This window comes from Macaca thibetana, chromosome 9 (genome assembly GCF_024542745.1).
Source record: "Macaca thibetana thibetana isolate TM-01 chromosome 9, ASM2454274v1, whole genome shotgun sequence".
Lineage (NCBI taxonomy): Eukaryota > Metazoa > Chordata > Mammalia > Primates > Cercopithecidae > Macaca > Macaca thibetana.
In genome coordinates, this window is record NC_065586.1 from 16,822,040 (window position 1) to 16,846,336 (window position 24,297).

The 24,297-nt window shown below is 37.8% G+C and overlaps 2 protein-coding genes across 2 annotated transcripts in view; both read right to left on the reverse strand.

The window, feature by feature from the left end:
- RSU1 (Ras suppressor protein 1) overlaps positions 1–24,297 on the reverse strand; it is a 349,246-nt gene that overhangs the window by 305,630 nt on the left and 19,319 nt on the right. The window lies entirely within an intron of this gene.
- The window catches only part of CUBN (cubilin), a 315,954-nt gene that overhangs the window by 67,769 nt on the left and 223,888 nt on the right, over positions 1–24,297 (reverse strand). Inside the window, exons 49-56 of the mRNA XM_050805391.1 lie at positions 20,139–20,310; positions 18,417–18,623; positions 16,154–16,303; positions 14,109–14,230; positions 13,396–13,621; positions 11,729–11,916; positions 3,303–3,459; positions 1,342–1,491 (exon numbers count right to left, since the gene is read on the reverse strand). Of these exons, the coding sequence (XP_050661348.1) occupies positions 1,342–1,491; positions 3,303–3,459; positions 11,729–11,916; positions 13,396–13,621; positions 14,109–14,230; positions 16,154–16,303; positions 18,417–18,623; positions 20,139–20,310 (1,372 nt within the window). The remainder of the gene's footprint in view (positions 1–1,341; positions 1,492–3,302; positions 3,460–11,728; positions 11,917–13,395; positions 13,622–14,108; positions 14,231–16,153; positions 16,304–18,416; positions 18,624–20,138; positions 20,311–24,297) is intronic.

The window sequence follows — 24,297 nt, forward strand, 5'->3', positions numbered from 1 at the left end:
CACCGCACCCAGCCTATATTAATTTTATTAATTCACTCATTCATTCAATATTTATTGAACACCTATGTTGACTCAACAAGACAGTTTCTCTCACTGGTTTGGTTAATAGTGTGTGCATGAATGTGGGTGCGTGTGTGCACATGTATGTGTATAAACTTTAAACGCAAATGAATAAATTAAAAGCTATGTTAACATGAAACGTTTCAGACTTATTTTCTTTAAGCAATTTATGCAATACTTGTGTTCCTAAAGTTCTTTCATTATATATTTTTTTACTTCTGGATGGAATACGTAGAATAATACTTGTGTTTTTAAAATTGGATGAAATTTTAATCACGTTTACATTAAATCTACTCTGTAACATATTTTCAATACTTTCTTTAAATGGTGAGTTTTAGACTTCTGCCTCTACTTACTCCTCACTCATTTTTGAAGAATCAGTTAGAGTTTACTTAAGAATAAACTTATCGTCCATGGCTATTATCAAAAGACAAGAGATAAGCTTTGGCAAGGATGTGGAGAAAAGGGAACTTTTCCTTATACACTCTTGATAGGAATGTAAATTAGTGCAGCCATTATGGAAAAATGCATGGCAGTTTCCCAAAACATTAAAAATAGAACTACCATATGATCTGGCAAGTTCACTTCTGGGCATAGATCCAAAATTTCCTTTATCAGTGTGTCAAAGAGATTATCTGTACTGTCGTGTTCATTGCAGCATGATTCATAATGGCCAAGACATGGAATCGACCTGAGTGTCCATCAGTGAATTAATGGATAAAGAAAATGTGGCAGATATGCACAATGGAATACTCTTTGGCCTTAAAAAAGAAAGAAATCTTGTCATTTGTGACAACATGGATGAACCTGGGGGACATTGTGCTAAGTGAAACAAGCTACACACAGAAAGGCAAATATTACATGATCTCACTAGCATGAGGAATCTAAAAACGTGGAACTCATAGAAGCAGAGAGTAGAATGGTGGTTACCAGAGGTTGGGAAGGTATGTGGGAGTGGAGATTTAGGATATGCTGGTCACAAGATACAAAATTTCAGCCAGGAGGAATAAGTTCAGGAGATCTACTGTACAACATGGTGCTGATAGCTAATAACAAGGTTGAATACCTGAAATACTTAAGTACTTGCCGAATACTTAAAAACTGCTAAAAGAGATTTTAAATGCTCTCACCACAAAAAGTGGTAAATGAGTGAGTAGACATGCTCATTAACTGGATTTAGCCACTCCACAACATGTACATATGTCAAAACATGTTGTATGCCATAAATATAAAATTTTTGTTCGTCAATTAAACATAATTTTTTTAAAAGAATAAACTTACCTTCTAAGTGGAAAGACACAAAAGTCAAGAGGACCACTGATGGAGGATTAGCCTCGATGACATAGATGCAATTCATGTTGTTGTCATATTGTTTTGGGTAATTTGGAGAAATGATGTAACCTGAAGGGCCAGTGAAATTACTTCCGCATCCTATGTGGGAACAAAACATCATCATCAGACCATTTTTTTTTTTCATGTATCTATTTTGTCAGTGAAGGAAAGATGCATGTTCCTAAATTCTCTAGAGACATCGTTCCCTGAGATTTTCCAAAAGGAAGAAGCAAGAATGAAGAGAATAAAGCTCTGATTTAAAAACACACACATGTGCATAATAAGAATATTATATATTTTTAGAAAATGCTGCAGAGTTTTATGGGCTGAGTCTTAGAAATAGTACCACAAATCTACTGCAACTGCCTTAATATCAAGGTATTAAGAAAGGATAAATGAGCAAAGATCGAATATGGTTCATGTAGATAAAGAAATAAAACTGATAAAAAATGATTTGCACTTGATTAGTACTTTACACAATTAATGTTTTTAAAATGTCTTATTATTAGAAAACTGCTCTTTTCATTACCATTGTAATCTAGCCAAAACAATGGTTGCTTTTTAAAACTAGCTGGATTTATTAATCTCAACTCTTAGCAAATTCTTACATGCATCCCTGGTTTTCGAAACAAAAAGAAATATCTTTTCAGCACTAAAATGATTTGTTTTCATATAACCATTGACTAGTTAATCCACTTCACTCTCTGATCTATCAAGCATGAAAATATCTGTATTCTTTTAAATTGACATTAAAACACACACAAGTACACACATGTACACTTACACAGTGGACCACCTGCAGACCTAAGATTTAGTCTGGGGTTGTCTTTCAGTACTTCCTTTCCAGCACTCTCTGATTCAGTCTAAACACCTGTCTATTGTATCATTTCCTCTAATTCCTTTCCTCAAACTTTTCCCCAACAGTGGTTTGCTACGAGTCAGCTACACTTGATTTAACTCAGCCAACAGACACACACCCTTGCTTCTCTGATTTGAAAACTGCTACATTTCCCACAAATCTAATAGTGTACAGTAGCTAGAAAAGTAGATCCATCCTTCCCAACCAAAATTAGGAAGGAACAGTCCCAAAGAAACTGGCTCCCAAAGTTGACTGAGCATGAAAACCCTCTGGATGACAGTTAAAACATGCAAGACCGGCCGGGAACGGTGGCTCACGCCAGCACTTTGGGAGGCCGAGGAGGGCAGTTCACGAGGTCAAGAAATTGAGACCATCCTGGCCAACATGGTGAAACCCCGTTTCTACTAAAAATACAAAAAAAAAAAAAAAAAAAAAAAATTAGCTGGGCATGGTGGTGCGAGCCTGTAGTCCCAGCTACTCGGGAGGCTAAGGCAGGAGAGTTGCTTGAACCCAGGAGGTAGAGGTTGCGGTGAGCCAAGATTGCACCACTGCACTGCAGCCTCGTGACAGAGGAGACTCCATCACAAAAAAAAAAAAAAAAAAAAAAAAAAAAAAAGCAAACAAAAAAACCCATGCAAGACATTGCTTATGGAAATTCTGAATTCAGACAGGCCGGGGGTGAGGCTCAGGAATCTGCATGTGTTTCAAGCCCCCCAGGGGATTTTGCAGTCAAGGTGTCACAGGCCAGCCACATTTGGTTGTTTGCTAACTAACTAGCCACCTGTGCTTCTGCCCAATATCAGCCCACTCTGGGTGCCAGGCTTATTTCTAGACGTTGGCTAGTGCCTCTCATGGCTTTTATATCACTTCTCAATTCGGTTCTGTTCTCACTGATATTTGGAAGAGAGGTGTCTTCTCAGGATTCGGTGACTCATCCTCCCCGTAGACCCCCATGTTCGTCCCCTAGACCCCCAGGTTTAGCCAACCCCGCCGGCCTGCGACAACCACACCCCCTCAAAGCCCTCTGGGTTTGGTTCTTAGGGTTACTTACGGCTAACAAAGGACGCAGAGAAGCCCTGAGCTGGCGTCTCCTGAGACTGGAAGACGGCAGTGAATGTGTTACTCGGTGTGATGATGGGACCCGGAGCCACGTTCCCACAGCCGGTGGCTAGCAGGGCTTTGTCGACCTCCTCAGGGCCTGCCCACACCTAGCAGGGACGTACACAGAACTTTAATGCTCGAGGGTTTCCCGTCAATATTTTAATGCACTTAGGTTTCAAAATAATGGCACTCACACGTATACAGAACTAAGCATAACAGTAAACAAAACACGGACAAATCTGCAGTATTTTCTTTTGAGAATAATTTTTTTTAAGTTGCTTTTAAAATAGCATGTCCCGTTCTTGACTTCTCTAAGGCGATGGCGTTCCTTTTTGCATAGCTGGGTGGTGATTTTTTAAAAATCCAGCTTCCTGGATCACTGTTTGGTTTCCTCCTAACTTCTAGTTGCCCTGACCTAGCCGAGCTTCCCGGGTGCTGAGGGAGATGGAGCAGCCGGGTGGAACTCAGTGCTGCTCCTGGGAAGATAGCAAATTGTAGTCGCAGCTGGACAACGCCACCAAGCAAGAGGCACATTGTGGTGCATGAAGAAAGTGGGCATGAATTCCAAGTACACGTATAATCAGCATGAACTGGAATAAATCAGAGCACTTCTTGGCTGTGTGGAATTGTAAGGTCCATTTCGATGAAAGGCTGACATCCAGTCAGTGTGTGCTATTCACCAAAGATTGGGTTGGCAACTCCCAAGTAGACCTGGGCTGTCACTTAATTGGTCTGGCCGCCTCGAATGACCGAATGTGTATACTCATGCAAAAAACCAGTTGCTGGGAAATACATGGTGAGCACCAAAATTCCAAATCAAACCAATTCCTATCAGTCCAGGGAAAAACAGAGACATTAACCACAGAACCATAAATTTACATGCAAAATTCCAGCTATAAACAAGGCATTACGGTGAAGCTGTTGAGCATATCCAATCGGTGGCTTTACCTAACTGGGGGAGGTGAGCCTGCCCCGAGGGAACCCCGATGTCAGGAAGGGCCACAGCTAGTTCAGAGAACAGAGAGAAAACCAAGGGGGAAGCGGTGAGGAAGGCTGCAGAGGGGGCTGCAGGGCACGTTAGAGACTCGGGCCACTGTTCTGAATACAGCAAGGAGCCACCAGGAAGCGTGGTTTTTTGAAAACATTACAATTCGGAAAACAGGAGTCAGAAAGGATGCCGGAAAACAATCAGGTAGGTTTTGCCCTAGTTCAGGTGGACGGTCATGGTATCTACAATATTGAGTCACATGAATATACATAACTTGGGGGAAAGAAACATTAAACATATTAACCAGAGAAGCTCGTCCTAGTTCAGAGGTCTCAACTAGGAGCAATTTTGGGACCTCTGGCAAGGTTTGGAGGCATTTTTCTATGGTGTGGTGGGTAGAATCTAGTGGGCAGAGCCAGGACTATCGCTAAGCATCCTATAGTGCACAGGACAACCTCTCTCCCAACAGAGAATTATCTCAATCAAGGATGTAATTGAATGTGTATTAATCTTACTTGATTATTCAACATTTTCTTCGATTGGAATGATACAGAATTACTCATTCCAAATACATCTTTTTTCAAGGATATGCCTCACCCAGAGCTATTGCTTTATTAAACATCAAGTCATTCAAAACATTTCTACTGGGAAATCAGTCCATAGGAAGAGATGTGAAATAGCACTGATTCATAGCATTGGTTTAATAATTCTCAGCTCCTTAAAGCCATACCATTTCAATTGATTTTTAAGCACTGGGTATCCAGCTGTTAGTCATCCTACTGAAGACAAATTATATTAGCCATTTATTAGATAAAGGAGGTGCCTGGCGCTGGACCTACTGAGAACAAAAGTGCAGATATTCTGCCAAATGCCTAAGATCAATAAAAATGTCAGGAAAAAAATGCACATCCTCAATTTTACTTAATGACCTCTAATTAGATTTCCCCCTAATCAACTATCCAAGGAAACAGTATATGGCAGTTTTTTATCCACATTTCATAAAATTATAAACATAATTTTTAAGAGATAATCTGTATATATATATATATATATATATATATTTTTTTTTTTTTTTTTTTTTTTTCCTCACTCAGGCTGAAGTGCAGTGGCACGATCACAGCTCACTGCAGCCTCGACCTTCTGGGCTCAGGTGATCTTCCCACCTCAGCCTCCCAAGTAACTGGGACTACAGGTGCATGCAACCATGCCTGGCTAGTTTTTTAATTTTTTTGTAGAGATGGGGTTGTACCATGTTGCCCAGGCTGGTCTCAAACTCCTGGACTCAAGTGATCTGCCTGCCTTGGTCTCCCAAAGGGCTGGGGTTACAGGCATAAGCCACCATGCCTGGGCCATATACTATATTTTTACAAACATTACTAAACAGGCAAAGTAAGAAGGGCTGAAACTTAATAAAGAACCTCAAGTTCTTTAATGAAGGAATCCAAGAATGCTTAAGTGCTTATACTTTTCTGAAGTCATTAATTATAGATCTGACATCTCTACCTTTTGGCCCAGGAACGTAAGTTTAATAATAATGATGATAATGTTGACAATGATGGTAAAGAGTTATTCAACATTCATTTCTGCCTTGCCTATCAAGAACTCATTTCACTGGCCATATGACAGAGGACTCATCAAAACTATATTGAACCTACAAAATGTTACTTAATTGTCATCACGTCAAAAACTTCCTGATTTTTCTTAGTGTTCTATACAATTCAGTCAGGTTGTAGGTTATATTTTATCATTCAAGTATTTTTTAAACAAATGTTTACTGACATAATTGCAGATTCACATACATTTGTAAGATATAATACACAGAAATTTCTTGTACACATTTCTGAGCTCCCCAAACACTGACATCTTGCAAAACTGTAGTATACTATCACAACTAGGTTACTGGCATTGATAAAACTCACCAATCTTACTCAATTTCCTAGTTTTACTTGAACTCGTGTGTGTGTGTGTGTGTGTGTGTGTGTATTAAGTTATATACAAGTTGCACACAACTGCATTCAAGATACTGAAATTCCAACACCACAAGAACCCTTAAGTTGCTCTTGTTATTTATAACCACACACAATTTACTCCTACATTTTCTTCCCTCTAACCTCTGCCTCTGTGTTTTCCATTTCTAAAATACTATCATTTCAAAATATTATATAAACGGAACAGCAGAGTATGTAACCTTTGGAGATTGCCTTTTTTCACTTTCCATAATCCCCTGGTGATTTGTCCAAATTGTTAATCTATGAATAGTTTGTTTTTATTCAGGAATTACATTCCATGGTAAGCAAGTACCATAATTTGTTTAACCATTCACCTGTTGAAAGCCTTAGTGCTGGTTTCAACTATTACAAATAAAGGTACTATTTATATAGACTCATACACAAGTTTTTGTGTAAACATAGTTTTCATTTATCTGGGATAAATGCCCAGAGTGCAATTGGTAAACATTATGTAATTGGTAAATATTGATCTTCCAATAGGTGTGTAGTGATAGCTCAATGTGGTTTTAATTCATACTTCTCCAGAAGTTAATGATGTTGAATATCTTTTCTGGTATTTATCATCTGTATAATCTCTTTGGTGGAATATCTGTCCATGTCTTTTGCCCATATTCTAATAGGATTGTTTGTATTTTACTCTTGAGTTTGAGAGTTCTTTATATATTCTACATAGTAGTACATTGCCTATGTGAAGAAAATGAACAGACCGGCTACAGACTGGATGAAAATATTTCACATGGCATAATTTAAATGAGGTAAAATTCATCATTTTCTTTTCTCTTACGAATCATTCTTTTGCTGTTTCATCTAAGACCTCTTTACCTATCTCCAGGTCCTGAAGACATCTACTATTTTTTTTCTCTGAAACTTTTATATTTTACTTTTCAGTCTATCATCTATTTTGAGTGAGGTTTTCTACAAAATGTGAGGTTTAGGTTGAGATTCATATTTTTTGCCTGTGGATGTTCAATTGCTGTAGTACCATTTGTTGAAAAGACTATTCTCCCTACATTGGAATGTTTTTGCACCTGTCAAAAATCAGTTGAGCATGTTTGTGTGAGTGTATTTCTAGGTTCTCTATTTTCATCTGGGTTTTCAGCCAATACCATATTGTCTTGATTACTGTAACTAAGATAAGTAAGCCTAGGTAAATAGTAAGGTAGAGTTCTTCCTCCCATTTTATTCTTCTTTTCCATGATTCTTTTAGCCATTGAAGGGTCTGTGCCTTCCATATAAGTTGTGGAAAAAGTTGTCTATGTCTACAAAAGACTTTGGAGAAATTTTGATAGGAATTGCATTAAACCTATCCATCATTTTGAGGAGAAGGGACGTCTTTACTATGTTGAGTCTTCCAATTCATAACTATAATTGTCTCTTTCATTTAGGTCTATGCCAGCATTTCATTATTTTTAGCACCCAGATCCTGCACACATTTGTTTGGGGCTTACTTGGCAATGAGACCATTTCTACATCTACACTGATCCACCTGACCCTTACCAGGCATTCCCATGGGAAAGAATGGACGATTAAGGGAGACAGAGCTTTCTCCTGTTTGGCCTCTTATACCACAGCAGAAAATGATGAAAGACATGACTGTTACTTACATTTTGGCCTGTTGTTTTAATTAGCTACTGCAGCACTTGGCAGTTCACTTCTCTCCAGCTCAGCTCAGTGCTTAACAAGATATTCTTTCTGTTACTGTTTTTTTTTTTTTTAGTTCAGTTTTAATATAGTCAAAGAACACACTCTGTATTTCAATTCCTTGACTTGGTTGAGGTTTTTTGATGTCTCAGGATATGATCTACCTTGGAATGTTACAAGAGTTCCTAAAAATTGTGTATTCTGATGTTGCTGTGTGGTGTATTTTATACACACACACACACATACACACATATGTCAATCAGATCCTATTGATTGATGGTTTTGTAGAGTTCTTCTATATCCTTGTCAATTATTTGTCTAGTCGTTTATCAGTTACTCAGAGGAGAGTGTTGAAGTCCTCAGCTATAACTGAAGATTTGTCTACTTCCCTTCTTAGCTCTATCGGTTATTGCTTTATGTATTTTGTGCCTCTGTTGTTTGGTGCATACACATTTAGGATCATTATGTCTTCCTGGTGGATTGATCCTTTTATCATTATGTAAGATTCCTCTTTTTCTGTTGTAATTTTCTATACTCTAAAGTCTACTTCATCAGATATAAATATATCCACTCCTGCTTTTTTTGGTTAACCTTTGCATGGCATCCTTTTCCATCCTTTTACTTTTCATGTACCTATGTGGTTGAATTTGAAATCAGTTTATTATCACTTAGGTCATGTTTTGGATTGGTAACCTGTATTGTGATTGGTCTAACTAAACTATTTACAATTAAAATGCTGATATATATATATATATATATATATATAAATTCTATGTCTACATTTTATTATATGTTTTTTATTTACTTTATCTGCTTTTTGGTCCTCTATTTCTCTTTTCTTGACTTCTTGGGGATTCCATTTTGATTGATATTAGCATTTTTCTGTACAACTCTTCATACAGTTTTGGTAGTGGTTGTTCTGGGTGTGACAATATGCCTACGTGATTATAGTAATCTACCAGCATCCACCTCTGACCACTTGTGGAAATGTGATTTCCATTTAGATCCCCTTTCAACTTTTCCATATCATTATATTGAGTATCAGAGGGCATTATAATTTCTTGTTTTATTAAATATGATTCACAAGCTTTATGAGGAAAAGGATATTCTATTGTATGTATACATATTTTTCTTTTTCCACATTCCTTTTTGTTTTCTCATGCTCCAAGATTCTTTAATAATTTCATTTTTGTTTGAAGAAATTCTGTTTGCCCATCTTTAATGGCAGGTCTCCTAGTAATAATTTTGTTTAGTTGTCCTTCATATGAGAAGCTTTTATTTCCTCTTTACTCCTGAAAGATAGTTTTCCAGATATAAAATGTATGGTTGACAATTTCTTTGTTTCAGCACTTGAAGAATATAGTGTCAATTCCTCATGGCCTCCATGGTTTCAGATGAGAAATCTGCTTTTATTCTAACTGGTCTTCCTCTCTAGGTAATGTTCCAGTTCTCTCTGACTGCTTTCAAGACTTTTTGTTTACCTTCAGTGTCCAGCAGTTTAATTAACATAGGTCTGAACTTAAATTCCTTTGTGTTTATCTTGGTTTAGCTTCACTCAGCTTCTTGAACCTATAGGTGTGTTTCTTTTGCCAAATTTGGGAAAGTTTACAGCCACTAGTTCTTTGACTGTTCTTTCAGCTACACTCTCTCCTCTCCCTTCGAGAGAATGTTGAATCTTTTGTTATTGTCCATGAGTCCCTAAGTCTGTGTTGATCTAGTTTGTTTGTTTTTTCAGTCTATTTTCTCTTTGTTGTGCAGATTGGGTGAATTCTATTGTTCTATCCTCAGGTTCACTGATTCTATTCTCTGTCATCTCCATGCTACTCTTGAGCCTATTCAGCATATTCTTTATGTATGTTATTGTATTTTTCAGTTCTATAATTGCTATTTGGTTCTTTATTGCAACCACTATTTCTTTGCTGATATTTTCTATTTGTTTCAAAAGAACTTGTCAGTGATTGTTGAAGCATGTTTATGGAAGCTACTTCAACATCCTTGTCATATATTTCAACATCTGATTTATCTCACTGTTGACATCACTTGATTCTTTTCTCTTTCAAGTTGTGATGTTCTTGATTCCTGATACAATGTATTCTTTCTGATTGTATCCTGGACATGTTATTTATTATGTTAGGAGACTTTAGGTCCTATTCAAATCTTTTATTTTAGCAGGCTGTCACCCTGTTTATGTTTACCACGTGGCCTTACATACTCTGTGGTGGAATTTTGGTCTGCTTGGTTTACATGGTGCTACTAGGGCTCTCACTAGCTTTTGCTGGTGCTACCTGAGGGGCTCTGTGTGTTTCTCAGTTGGAGGCAAAGGGTATAGTAATTTTCCCCTACTAATGCCCCCTGGGTACCTCAATGTCTCTGGGTGGAAGAGGAGCATGTCTGGCCTGTGGGGACAAAGAGGCTTCCCAGACTGGGCCCCTTTCTGTGACTGCAGCCCCACCTGCCCTGGTGTCTCTGGGTGGGTGAAGAGAATCTCAGGTTTACAGGTGTTAAGTGGCTTCCTGCAGGGGCTGCTTGCTGAAGCTGGGTCCCTTTACTGGTTCCTCCCACCCACACAGATGCTTGGCAGAAACAAACATCTTAGGCCCGTTAGGAGAAGACAAGTGATTCCCATATGGCAACTTATTTTTGGCAGTGTTCCTAATCCATCCCACTCGCCAGCAGCACTGGGCTTGCCCGATGTTGTCAGAGGGACCCCCATTCCATCCAGAGGACGAATGAGCCTAGGTCATCTTCCATATTCCAGTTTTACAACTGGAGAACTTGAAAGTTTTACTTAAGTCTGAATACTTGATATTGATTCATTTCATGAGAAGAGAGTTCATTTAGTTCATGGAAAAAGCAATTAAGAAAAGTATATATTAAATGTATTTTATTATATACATATGTTATATACATATGAGATTTCCATTGAAACAGTAAGCATGGGTCAATGAGATATACGTCATCATTTGAGAGCTGATATGAAGTAATAACACTGACAATAAAAGCCACTTTGACTCATTAAGTGATTTTATATTCCAAGTACTTAGCACTACTTATGTTATTACATCGTACTACCTCCAATGCTTAAAATAGCCCTACTAAAGAAGGAATCATGCTCTTCATTTTACAGTTGAATAACTTAAAGGCCAATTGTTTAAGTAGCTCAGAGAAGAACATGCAGGTGGTAGGTATGAGAGACATGAATGGAGGGGCACAGCCTTTTAGAGATATAACTTGGAAGATGCAAAATAGAACAAATGAAAAGAATTTCTAAGACAGTCATCATAGTCACAAGTCAGTGGAAAGCGACAAGCCACTGCCACACGAGCAGTATTTATAACTTTAGATTTCGAAAGAGCCTTGCTCTCCTGATGCCCCATTCCCATCATTTTTACACGGGTTTCTGATGGTTTTTTCAGCCTGTGGGCTCTTAAGGCCCAAGGTGAAGGCTGGCATTAGCTGCTTCTTCAACATTTCATAATTTTTGTGGCATGCTTTAAATTTTGCCTGTGGCAGTACCCTACGTTATAAAGGGCATTTTCCCTTTAGGATCTATTGGAAAATAAGAAAGAAAAGAAACGTTAACTCCTAACAGTTGACGTTTCTCACTTGCTCATTTTTCATCCAAGGAATCCAGGCAGCAAAAAGTTCTTACTTTGAGAGACAATGAATCATTTCTAGCTTAAACACTAATGTTCACCAAACCAACTTGGCTCCAATTAAATGAACAAGTGTACTAACCTTCACGAAGCTATTCTGACATTGTCCATCACTGCTGGGGATTAGGAAGTTGTTGTCAAAGCTGAGCTCCAAGTGTTTACTTTTGTGAGTAATGACCGTCCAGGAACATCTGCTGTTTTCAGGAAAATTCTGAGGCCAGTGAGGGGATCTGATTGTACCATTATCGGAATGAAATATTCCACCACAACCTGAAATATTGCCATGTAAAAAGCCATCAATCTGCAAGGAATGTAATTTTGGAAACTCAAGACTTCTACAGAAGGAACATTTCTAAATGTGAGATTTCAGTTCATCATTTTTTACAAGTGATCATCTTCCAGTCAGGTGCACAGCAAGCTCTCTCCATAAATGGAAAGGTGAGTTAAATTGAGAGAAAATTTCAGTTGTTACAGTTGTGTTACAATGATATTAAACTCAACTGAGAACACTAATCCTTGCCATAAAGAGGATACATTTCCATCCTGTCTTCAAACAAGAGCTGTATTTTTATTCTCTTTGAGGCTATGCAGTATATGTAACCTGGCAATGCAGTTTTGTATTTTATTACCATTAACACATGAGAATATTACCCTACAGTCCATTTGCAACTTTAGTCTAACTCTAACTAGAGAAAGTGATTTTGAATTGGGGAAAATTATTTTATTAACCAATCTGGCTCATTCATATTGAAACTGACTGATGGATCAAAATTAATTATGTGGATTCAAAGGAAGAAAAATCTAGAATTTTCATACTTTTAACACATGTACTTAAGAGATGGCAAAGAAAAATATGAACTCAAAACAAAATGAAGTTAAAGAGGTATTCTCTGAATCTTTTGCTGTGAAACCCTTGGAAATCAGGGATTCACCTAAAACTCCCTTCTGACTTCAGCAACAGCCAGTGGTTGTTAATGAGGGAAAGTCTGACTCAGTCTACAAAGAGCTTCATAATAACTGTGACTCTATCAGAAAGAATTGTCTTGTGTGATATTCAAGATTTCCGGGAACCCGTAATAAAGTATCTGATACAAGTCCTTGTATTTTCTAAGAATTTTCACAATGTTTATACTTTCTATGCACAAAAACTATTCTTCTAGAATGAAATCTGTCATATTTTGACTCAGTACCCATTCACTATAGAATTTGTTCTAAATTACGAATCTCATCTTGTCACCTTGCTTTTCAAAACTCTTCAATAGTTTACCATTGTTCAAGGGATAACATATAAACCAAGGCTCTTTATGTTGTGGACTTATTTTCCGGCCCTCAGCTCACCACCACTCAGCGTTCTGCTTCTAGGCTCCAGATAATATCAAGCACTTGGGATTCCAACTCATCTTTCTATTACTTGAGATTCGCGGTTGTGCCATACCCTTTTGCCGACGAAGGCAGCATCAGGAAGTGTTGAGATCAAAGTTTCTGGACTCAACTGCCTTTATTCAAATCCTGACTACCAATTATCAGCTATGTATCTGGGGAAATGATGAACCCATGCTTCCTCAGTCTCTGCCTATGCAAAATAGAGACGCCAGGTATTGACATTGTGTTATCCCACCAGGGTTGCTACATGACATGACATGTGCAAATATTTAGAATTAAGTCTGATGTAAAGTAGGTACAAAATGTACATGAGTTCATAATACACATCACTAAAAAAAAATCAAATGCAGCAAATGTTTCTTTTACCTAAAGTTTGTGTGTTCCACGTAGCATAAAATCCACCACCTTGCAATGAATGGTCTGAGTTAAAAGTCACGACCAGCTGATTGGAACCTGACTGTATTGTCCTAGGGTTTGAATTTCCACAGTATTGTCCTATGATGGGTGATTCAGGGGACCCACCATTCCTCACAGTGACGGAGTCCCAAGCACAAGTGGTATGGGGTTCAATATCAAAGTCACTAAATGTGAGCTGCAGGAGAAAAAAGAAATGAGCTTTCAGTGAGCTTTTATCAACCTTGATGTAGATAAGGCCCTTACAAATCCTTTTATTTTCTTTTAATTTTTATAATTTTGTATTTTTGTCTCTTATTTAATTCTCCCTTCCCCTCTACTCATTTTCCTTATTGAAGGTTCTCTCGGAAAACTTGAGAAAAGACATTTCCCTAGTTTGGGATGGCAACTCATATTAAGAAAATGAATACACTTCTCTCTAAGATGTAGAATTATCTTCTATGTATATCTTTCCCTATGCTTAAAAAAGAGATTTCACTCTTCATTAATTATAGATGCCAACGTAGGTGCTCTAGTGAGAGAATGTTAGGGAAAAACAGTGATCTCATTGTAGAATCAAAGCCTTCTCTAATCACTTGCTTACTAAAAGAGCTCCATTTCCATGCACGACAGGCTATTGTGGTTCTACGGTCTCAGAAGCATTTCACCCAGTCATTAGCACTCACAGTGATGGTGTGCCCCTGTGGGGCCTCCAACAGCCAAGAGCAGTGGGTCAGGCTGTCATAAGCATTTGGATAGTTGGGGCTTGTGATCACTCCACTCTCGCCTATCTGTATTCCGCCACAATCTGAAATGAGATTCGTAACCCTCTCAATCACACAGAAGTAAAAACAAGAACCTGTAAAGCCAAAGTAAGTGGTAATCATAGCCATCAGATATTGTGATTAGAAACATAATCAGGCCAGGCATGGTGGCTCATGCCTATAATACCAGCACTTTGGGAGGCTGAAGTGGGCAAATCACCTGAGGTCAGGAGCTCAAGACCAGCCTGGCCAACATGGTGAAACCCCATCTCAACTAAAAATACAAAAATTAGCTGGGCATGGTGGCATCTGCCTGTAGTCCCAGGTATTCAGGAGGCTGAGGCAGGAGAATCGCTTAAACCAGAAGGTGGAGGCTGTAGTGAGCCGAGATCATGCCATTGCACTCCCGTCAGGGCAACAGAACAAGACTCGATCTCAAAAGAAAGAAACCATACACATACACACACACACACACACACACACACACACCACACATATATATATTTTGTATATTTTTTGTATATGTATATTTTATGTATATATATGTGTGTATATATGTATAAAATAAATGAAATTAAATAGAAGAAAAGTAAATTTGGGTAGAAGTTTAGGAATAACAAAATTCCATACAGTATTAGCATAAAAAATTGAAAATTGAAAAACAAATACATTTCTGAAGCATAATATGGTCTGACGTTCAATAAAAATAATACCGCTTACTGAAACCTGACTCTTTTCTTTGAATGTGATGAAGGCAAGTCAACCGGCAAGATGGTTGAGTGAATAGATAATCAATTTCACTCCTTCTTTCAACCAGCCATTTGGTTATAACACAAAGGAATGTTAGATAAAACCATAACTAAAACACATTTTGATTCATAGCCAACTCAATGGAAAGAAAAGCAGCTCTCCAAAATCTGGCAGCAGTAAGTGTACTCCAAGTGAGAGGAGTGAAACTCAAAGAGTGACAGTCTGAGAGGCTAAAGAAAGCATGCGTGGGTCGCAGGGTTGGGCTCTGAGGTTTTGGTGACCAGGTAGGAGGAGAAGATACGGCTCTGGGTCTCCACAGAAGGAAGGACTGGAATTGAGACTTTTACATGAAGTTGGGAATCTAAACAAACTGGCATACTTGCGAAAAGGGACTAGAAAACTTCCCATAGCCAAAGGAAGCAGTCAGGAGTAGGGCTGGGTTTTCCAGCACAAACTGTGAATTTCACATATGCAAATCTGACACAAAACACTAGCAAATAATATCCATTGTATGTATAAAACACACATCATGACGAAATAGGATTTATCCCAAAAATGCAAGGATGGTTTACCAAAAGAAAGAAATCTTTCATATAATTTGTCATATTAACTTATGAAAGGAGAAGAAGTTGAAACATCTCAATGGATGCAGAAAATTATCTGACAAAATCTTAACGCCCATTTACATTTAAAAAAAGCTTTTTCACACTAAAGATGGAAGGGATTTTCTTTAACAAAAGATACTTATTGGAAACTTAAGAGCAACCAATATATTGAATAATAAAATGTCATAGTCACATCCAGGTCAGAAACAAGATGCTCTATCATTCCTTCTGTTCAATATTCTGATGGTGGCCCTAGCTAGCAAAATGATGTAAGAAAATGAAATGAAGTATTACAGCTGAAAGCAAAAAGAACTAATATTTGCAGAAGACATGATTGTTTACACAGAAAGATAAAAGAGAATCTATAGACAACATATTAAAACTAATAAGAGGACAGCCAGATCTTTGGACTAAAGATACATGTATGCAAATTATAACATTTCTAGATATCAGCCACAACCAATTAAAAAATGTAATGTAGAAAATCTCATTGAAAATATTTAAAAAACTGATAGCTATGTAGAAATGTTTAATAAAATATATAAGAAATCTTTATAAAAAATCATTAATCTTTATAAATAATTTTATCAAGATCTTAATTATAACTCTTACCTGTAAAGGAATACTTCGCATGGAATCCAATGTGTTCTACACGTTCATTGGTGACAAAGTGTATCCATACCTGAGAATAAGGTATAACCAGTGGCAATGTAGGCTTTGAAGGACCACAAAGTCTCCACATCAGGGGCCCATCAGCATCACCTGAACAAAATAATATACCAAGTTTCATTATTGATATAGTTTTTGAGAAATACATTCAATGAATTTGGTGAGAACAAATTTCAAGATGTTAATTGACACACATTTAAATTCTGATTTAGTAGCAGACATTGCACAATGTTTCTCTGTCTTTGTCAACCGCCAAAGAAAGTCCCTCCAACAGGGTAAAACAAACACAAAAAATCAAAGCAATTTTGAAATGAACCTCTCTCTATTGTGGATACCATTGTGTTCCAATTTGTGTTTTCATAGTTATTTTGGCATATCTAAACAGAGATACAATGAATTAAAATAGCACTTTTGGACACACCTTTCGTAGGGTGTAAGAAATATAATACCAACAGTGATCAAATATATCCTCAAGATAAAGTGATCATTGCCTAAAATTGGAAAGATTTCTTCACTGTATTCAATCAACTTAAAAGGACACAATATTCGGCACTCAGGCCAAGAGCTGTGAGATCTGAGCCTGATATTTTTTATGAAGATTACTTTTCAAGGGTTTGATGAACATGTATAGAGCATCAGCAGGGCTCTCATTTATCTGCTTTCTTTTTATTCTGTCAGATAAACATCACTGACCTTCTAAATCAATGATATATAGTATTTTAACTGAGCAAACTATTTTAACTAAACCTGAGCAAATAAAGAGAAGACAGCGTTTAGCTGACTGAAATTTGAGATACAGCTGTTCTGCTTAAGACTACAAGCCCGTAGTTTTGAACCAGGTAGAGGGGGTGAGGGTTTATCAGAATTCCATGGAGAACACCCTCAAACCACAACTTCTCTTTCCCTCATAAGCCTTTTTAGGCTCCTCAGCCTCAGAGAGGTGGGAGGACTCTCCGGCTGAGGCCCTTGGTCTGTGGGCATAGGCTCTATCGAATTCTCCTTCTTGAAAATCCTGTCGCTCAGGTTCTCAGATGTGACTAACATTGACCTCTCAGTTTCTCAAGGACTTCTCCACCAACTAACTGATGAGCTTCTGTTGCTTTCAACCTCCTTTTCTTAAAATTTGGGATAACACAGAACTCAGCAAAACTTTGACAGTATGGATGATTACATACTATTTACAATATTATTGTCTTCCTCTATCTACTTGTTTATTTACTGAGAAAAAAGTGTCAGCATAATCATGGAAGCAACCTAATGAATAATCTATACCTTGACTATAGGGAAGAAAGAAAATTGATTCATCCTCCTTGAATATAGAGGTTTAAAAATTCTTCAGAGAATTATGGTTTATTGAGTACACCGCAATCCTTTTCTATCACGAAAACCAAGACAAATGACTGCTTTGGGGTTATTTCCCCAAATAGCTTCCATGTGTTTCTCCATCTGGTATATTGCAAAACTTCTTTTAACTCCTAAGGCCTCAGGAGAATTTCACAGCCCCTTCATAAATCCTGGAAGTTCAGGAAACTGCCAACACATGCTGAGCATGCTAAGTCCCAGTCTCCTTGGAAAGTAGTCTTGATAGTAGTGGACTTTCTCTTCAGCAAGATAGTAGTGGACTTTCTCTTCATGCCAGGAAACGAAGTGACTGTAACACAGGGTCTAGTTGTACAGTGATCCGTGTCACTCACTGTTCCTGGGGTTCGTTTTCCTCAGCTGGGCACACACAGAATTATGGCTTTGAACAGAGTTCCTTTGGATTGTGTGTACCTATGTTAGAGCCATTTGATTCCCTTCATTGTTAGTGGTCTCCAAGCATAAGAAGAATATTGTAGGCCAGGCATAGTGGCTCATGCCTGTAACCCCAGCACTTTGGGAGGCCAAAGAGGAGGATCACTTGAGGCCAGGAGTTTGAGACCAGCCTGGACAACATAGGGAGACCCCATCTCTAAACAAAAAATTTTAAAAATTAGTTGTATGTGGTGATGTAGACATGTAGTCCAAGCCACTTGGGAGACTGAGGCAGGAGGATCACCTGAGCCTGCAAGGTTGAGGCTGCAGTGAGTTATGATCACACCACTGCACTCCAGTCTGGGCAAGAGAGCCAGCTCCTGTCTGAAAACAACAGCAGCAGCAACAACAACAAAAAGATAAAAAGAATATTGTAGATAAACAGGAGAATGTGTTCTTAAATAGAACTCACCCACTCGAAACTCAAGGACATCAAATTGACAGTCTTGGTGACTTTCTAGGTAAAAATCTTCAAAATGAATGGAAATGGATGAATTTTCCTGATTTGGATTGCTGAGAGTCCATTCGCAGTTCAGGTTTCTTGAGTAATTCCTGACTCCATCATAGCCAGGAGAAGTAAAGTTTCCTTCAGGAATATTTTGAAGAGACCCACCACACACTAAGAAAACAGAAGGCAACAGAGAAAGTAGTAGTAAGATTCAGGCCACAACAGAAGAGATAAACAATACAGGAACAGTAACTAAAACATCAACACTACTGCTTTGATTTGTTTTTCTAGATGCAGTCAGGGTTATGGGTAAAAGGCATGCAAATTATGGAAGTTTCTGCAAGTTTATAAAGGAAAGATGTGCAAAAGTCAACAACTTCTCTATTTTCCTGTTGCTACAGATTAAGTGGTTGGGGTTTGGCTCTGTATCAATAGGTTCAAATATTGAGGCCGACTGTTCATTAATATTTAATTTAGAGGAATACATAAATATAATGGTGGCAGGTCCTAATGGCTTGATTAGCAATTCTCCACTTGATCTAATAAATTAACTTAAATCCAACAGATAATAGGACATTGACTTGCCAATGAATTTGCCCCGTTTTAATAAAGGAACAGATGCTTCTTGTACCAATGAAATAACAGCGTTTTTCTTTTAATATTCACTCCCCCTTCCACATTTTAAAACCTTTAAAAACACCAATCCAGGAAATAGGAGGATATTTATAATTAGAGGCCATATCTTGCTTAATTTTGGAATATTCTATATCATATCAAACCTCCCATTTATTTTCACTGGAAATATGTGTGTGGATAGATGACTAGAAACAATAAAGCCTGTTCTGTCCCCAGCAAAATTAATTCCTCTCTGAGACTAAGTTACCCACTAGGAGGTAGATGGTTTCTTTCAGCACAAAAGAATTGACCAGGGACTATGGAACAGGTCATCAATTCTCATGGTAACATGACCTGAAACTGTGCTAGAAGCTCATCCAACAGCATTAAAAATTTTAAATTCACCATAGCAGTTTCTTTCTGAAATCAGAAAGCTTTTTTCTGTCTGCAGTGCGTTTTTGATCTGCTTATGTGTGTTTGTCTTATGTCAAAGATTCCAAGTATCACTAGAGGGAAAATGGATGGTTTTGCTGCCATTGACAGTAGCTGGGGGCATCTGCAGTACACCTGATTAAAATGAGGTGCATTTCTATTCACAATAGCAAAGACTTGGAACCAACCCAAATGTCCATCAATGATAGACTGGATTAAGAAAATGTGGCACATATACACCATGGAATATTATGCAGCCATAAAAAAGGATGAGTTCATGTCCTTTGTAGGGACATGGATAAAGTTGGAAACCATCATTCTCAGCAAACTATCGCAAGGACAGAAAACCAAACACTGCATGTTCTCACTCATAGGTGGGAACTGAACAATGAGAACATGGGACACAGGGCGAGGAACATCACACACTGGGGCCTGTCGTGTGGTGGGGGGAGGGGGGAGGGATAGCATTAGGAGATATACCTAATGTAAATGATGAGTTAACGGGTGCAGTACACCATCATGGCACATGTACACATATGTAACAAACCTGCACATTGTGCACATGTACCCTACAACCTAAAGTATAATTTAAAAAAAATAAAAAATAAGATGAGGTGCCTTTACAACATCCTACATTACCTGCATCTTCACTGGAGGTATAGGAAGCAGTAAAGCCGCCATATGGCCTGGATCCATCCGTGAAAAAAATGACTGTCATTGTGTTTCCTGTAGATTTAATCTCATTGCTTACATTCACACTACTACACAGTTTCTCTAGCTGCGGTGAGTTACTTCTAATGCCATTGAATACCTGTTGGAAAAAGAATTTAACCTTTAGGCACACAATCAATCTTACTGCATATTTCCTAGAAGATGATATTCCCAGCCCAGACCCACTTCCTTCTATGGGAACCCTGCCCCAAAATGAATAACCTAACAATTCAGGTTTCTATCCCAGTGCCACAAGCCTCTATGTTACCCTGAGCACATTTTGTGACCACAGGGTGATTTCACTAGAATGAAAGTATTGCAGTAATGCCTTCCTGCCATGTGGTGATAGATTAAAAGCTGCTACACACTTTGCAAGTGGAAACCGTGCTCTCAGTGTAAAGGAGATGAGCCATCGTGCTTACAATGTGGTCTGCAGAGCTCACTGATGGGCAGTTTTTCTTAACAATGCATCAGGACCTTTGTTATTTGGAAGCGAAGCTGATGATTTCATGTATATAATAAAGCAGACATTTTTCTTTATTTACTTTAATTTTTATTTATTTATTTTTTGAGATAGAGTTTTTCTCTTGTTGCCCAGGCTGGAGTGCAATGGTGTGATCTCGGCTCACTGTATCCTCCACTTCCCAGGTTCAAGCAGTTCTCCTGCCTCAGCCCCCCAAGCAGCTGAGATTACTGGCATGCGCCACCACGCCCAGCTAATTTTGTATTTTTAGTAGAGACAGGGTTTCACCATGTTGGTCAGGGTGGTCTTGAACTCCTGACTTCAGGTGATCCACCTGCCTTGGCCTCCCAAAGTGCTGGGATTACAGGTGTGAGCCACAGCACCTAGCAAGCAGATATTTTTAAATACCTTGAAAAGTAACATGAAAAATCAATCTCCATATGCATTTAAACATAGTTCTTTCCTCGTTAGTTGTGGATTCAAAGCTTCAATTTCTTTACTTATTTGAATTTCTAAGAATGGATTATTATTGACTCTAAAATAGTAAATAATAACTGTATTCATTCACATAGTTACAATAATTGGCAAACTATTCTTCCAATGCTTTACAAAATCAAATGAATTTGCATGCCTGGTTTTCACAGTTCAAAAAAAATCTAGATGAAATAACTGAAAAATAATTCATTGATTGAGTGATTGACATTCCCATTTTTAAAAGGATTTGAATGACTCAAGATTAGAAATAATGACTCAGACTATGGCACTAACAATTATGCAGAAGGAGAATGTACTCCACAACAAAAGATCTCTTTAAATTTACTATAATTAATCAAATTTATCTCTCTGGGGGCTTCTGGTCTAAAGTGTCTTCCGGCTCACTGGACCAGAAGAAGTTTGCTATTATTTACTGAGCAGACAAAAATGTCAGTCTTTGCTTATCATCCACTCAGCCTGTCTTATCCAATCAACACAACACCCTCCCAGGCAGATAACAGTATCCCTGTTGTCCAGATTAAGATACCAGAATTCAGAAAGATGATGTAATTTGCTGAAGTTCAAATAACTAGTAATAATAGAACTGGGATTCAAACCATCCCTCTGATTCCAAATGATGAAGTAATGCATAAAGAAACAGATGAGGACTAATATTTCTATAATGCTGAAAACAGGAATGGACACCACATTGCTGGAATCAAAAGGGATTAGAACCAACTATAAGGTTAATGGGACATGTTGGAAACTGTGATCAATGGCTCTTATCCTGCCTCTGAGTCTGCCTTTGGCATAGAATCACAATGACTGAACATGTTACAGTCATCCATTTATCACATGGACTTCTGCTGTTAGAAGAAACCAGAATGCAATTCCCATCATTGTCCTCTAATCCCTTTTGTACTCAGAAACTACAACTCTCATAGTACAAATGGATAGGAAGCAGGCACGTGAGATTTAGGATTTGCTATGAGCAGGGACAAAATCAGACACAGGTGGCATAGCTTTTCGTTTTCTCTATCTGTACAGCGAGTCAGATGGGCAGGTGGGTTTAGAGAAATTTTAGGCTCAGTTCAGCTGGATATGGTATTAGCCAGGAAGCAAAGAAATGAAAGTTAAAGCTGCCTCCTCTGCACCAGCAGATCTTCTTCTTTCTTCTTCACTCTTTTCTTTTTATCTTTCTTCTTCTCCTTTTTTTCTCTTTCTCCCTCTCCTTCTCATTCTCCTCCTCCTTCTCCTTCTCCTCTTTTCTCCTTCTCCTTCTTCTGGTTCTTTTTTCTCCTTCCCCTTCTCCCTCTTCTCCTTCTCTCTCTCCTTCTCCCTCTTCTTCCTCTCCCTCTTCTCCTCCTCCTTCTCCTCCTCCCTCTCCTTCTTCTTCTTCCTCTTTCATCTTTCTTCTTCCTCTTTTGGGCAAGTTCTCAATCAAATAGAGTGGGGGCAAAGGCCAACCCACATGTCTTTGTTTGGAGCAGAGTAAAGAGGAACCAAAATAAACATTGAACATATAAAAATGTATTTCATAAAAGGAATGTGGACATTATACTAAAGATTCAGAAAAAAAAATTAATTCTGAAAGTGATTCCTCGCTGGAGTTTTAACCTCCCCAAGAGCAAAGACCTGTGGATATGACATTTGCAGGTTTGTGGTTTTCCCTAATTAAAGAGTCAGGGTCCCCTCATGCATACAGAGATGCCAGTCATCCTTTTGGTAATTCATTCTTAAATATGAATGAATAGCCAAGGATCAGCAGACATTTAGGGAAGTGACTAATGTAAAAGGCAGAGACCAATATTAGTAAACAGGACATAGGAACATGAAGAAAACTGACCCCAAATAAGCAACACAAAACTTCAAAATTACTATTAATATATACATATATATTAATATATCAAACATATAAAATATTTAAATATATACTTTTCAAAGATTGATGGTAAAATAAAGATAATTTACCATTTCTCAAAAAATTTATTGCCCTTGCCCATTTCCTTGGGGAGCTACAAGAGGGTATGCCTCACCAAAAGAGGAAATTAACCAAGAAAGGGACATGCATAGCATCACAAAGCCAGCTTTCTAGCCCAGGAGAAGAATGAAGGAGCTTGCACATGTAATGGCAAAGGGAAATTCTGAAATGACAGCTAGCATCAGGCTTGCAACTGATGGACAAAGGCTCAAGAAAGGATATTACTGAGGAAAAGAAATGGAACTGATATGTTTTACTACAGAAGGTAAAGATGCACACCTGGGGTGGAAAGGGTGTGGAAGAATTGGTGATCAGTGCATAAAACCCAAGAAAATGTAAAGAGGACACGATTATTATTCCTTAGGAAAACAAAAGCAAATGTTGCCATAGTACACTACTTGGCTCAGTTGTGAATGGTGTTTACATAATCATGGTAATGTCAACTGAATGACAATTTAAGCAAAAGCTGTGACATACGTATTTTGGGAGACAATTGGGAAAGCACGTAAACTGTGCATACCCCATGTGTGTTTGTGGTGGCAGGGGGGTAATTTTCATCTTCCAGAGTAGGATGTGGATAGATAATGTCCAAAAAATGCAAGGAGTAGTAGAATAGGAATATTATTTAGAAATAATAACATAAAACTGACCAGCAGTAGTTGCAAGAGTTATAAGTTGATAATTAAGGGATAGGGAGATGACAAGTAAGATCTGCTTTGGAATTGTGGTTGTGGCTATAACTTTTATCTTTATTTGAGCTCTAAAACTATGACTGTTCATATTCTCTTTCCTAAGGATATTCAAATACTCGTAAAATTCTTGATAATCATTATATTCAGTATGATTTAAACTATGAAAATAATTTCAAAGGTAAAAAAAAACTGTTAGCATATACATCAAAATTTTAGTAATAGATGAGTAGAATTAAAAATACCTTTATATTTTTTATTTTCTGAACTCTCCAAATATTGCTCAATAAGCATCCATTATATTTATAACCAGAAAAATGGACTAAAATCAGAATTCATGTGGATTTATATCACATGATTACAAGTACATAAAGTATGCCTTGCCAAGAAGAGATGAGAAAATGAATCAAAATATGGTATAGTGGGAGTGGTTATTATTTTTTCTACTTCATCTTTGTTTATATATACTCAATCAATAAT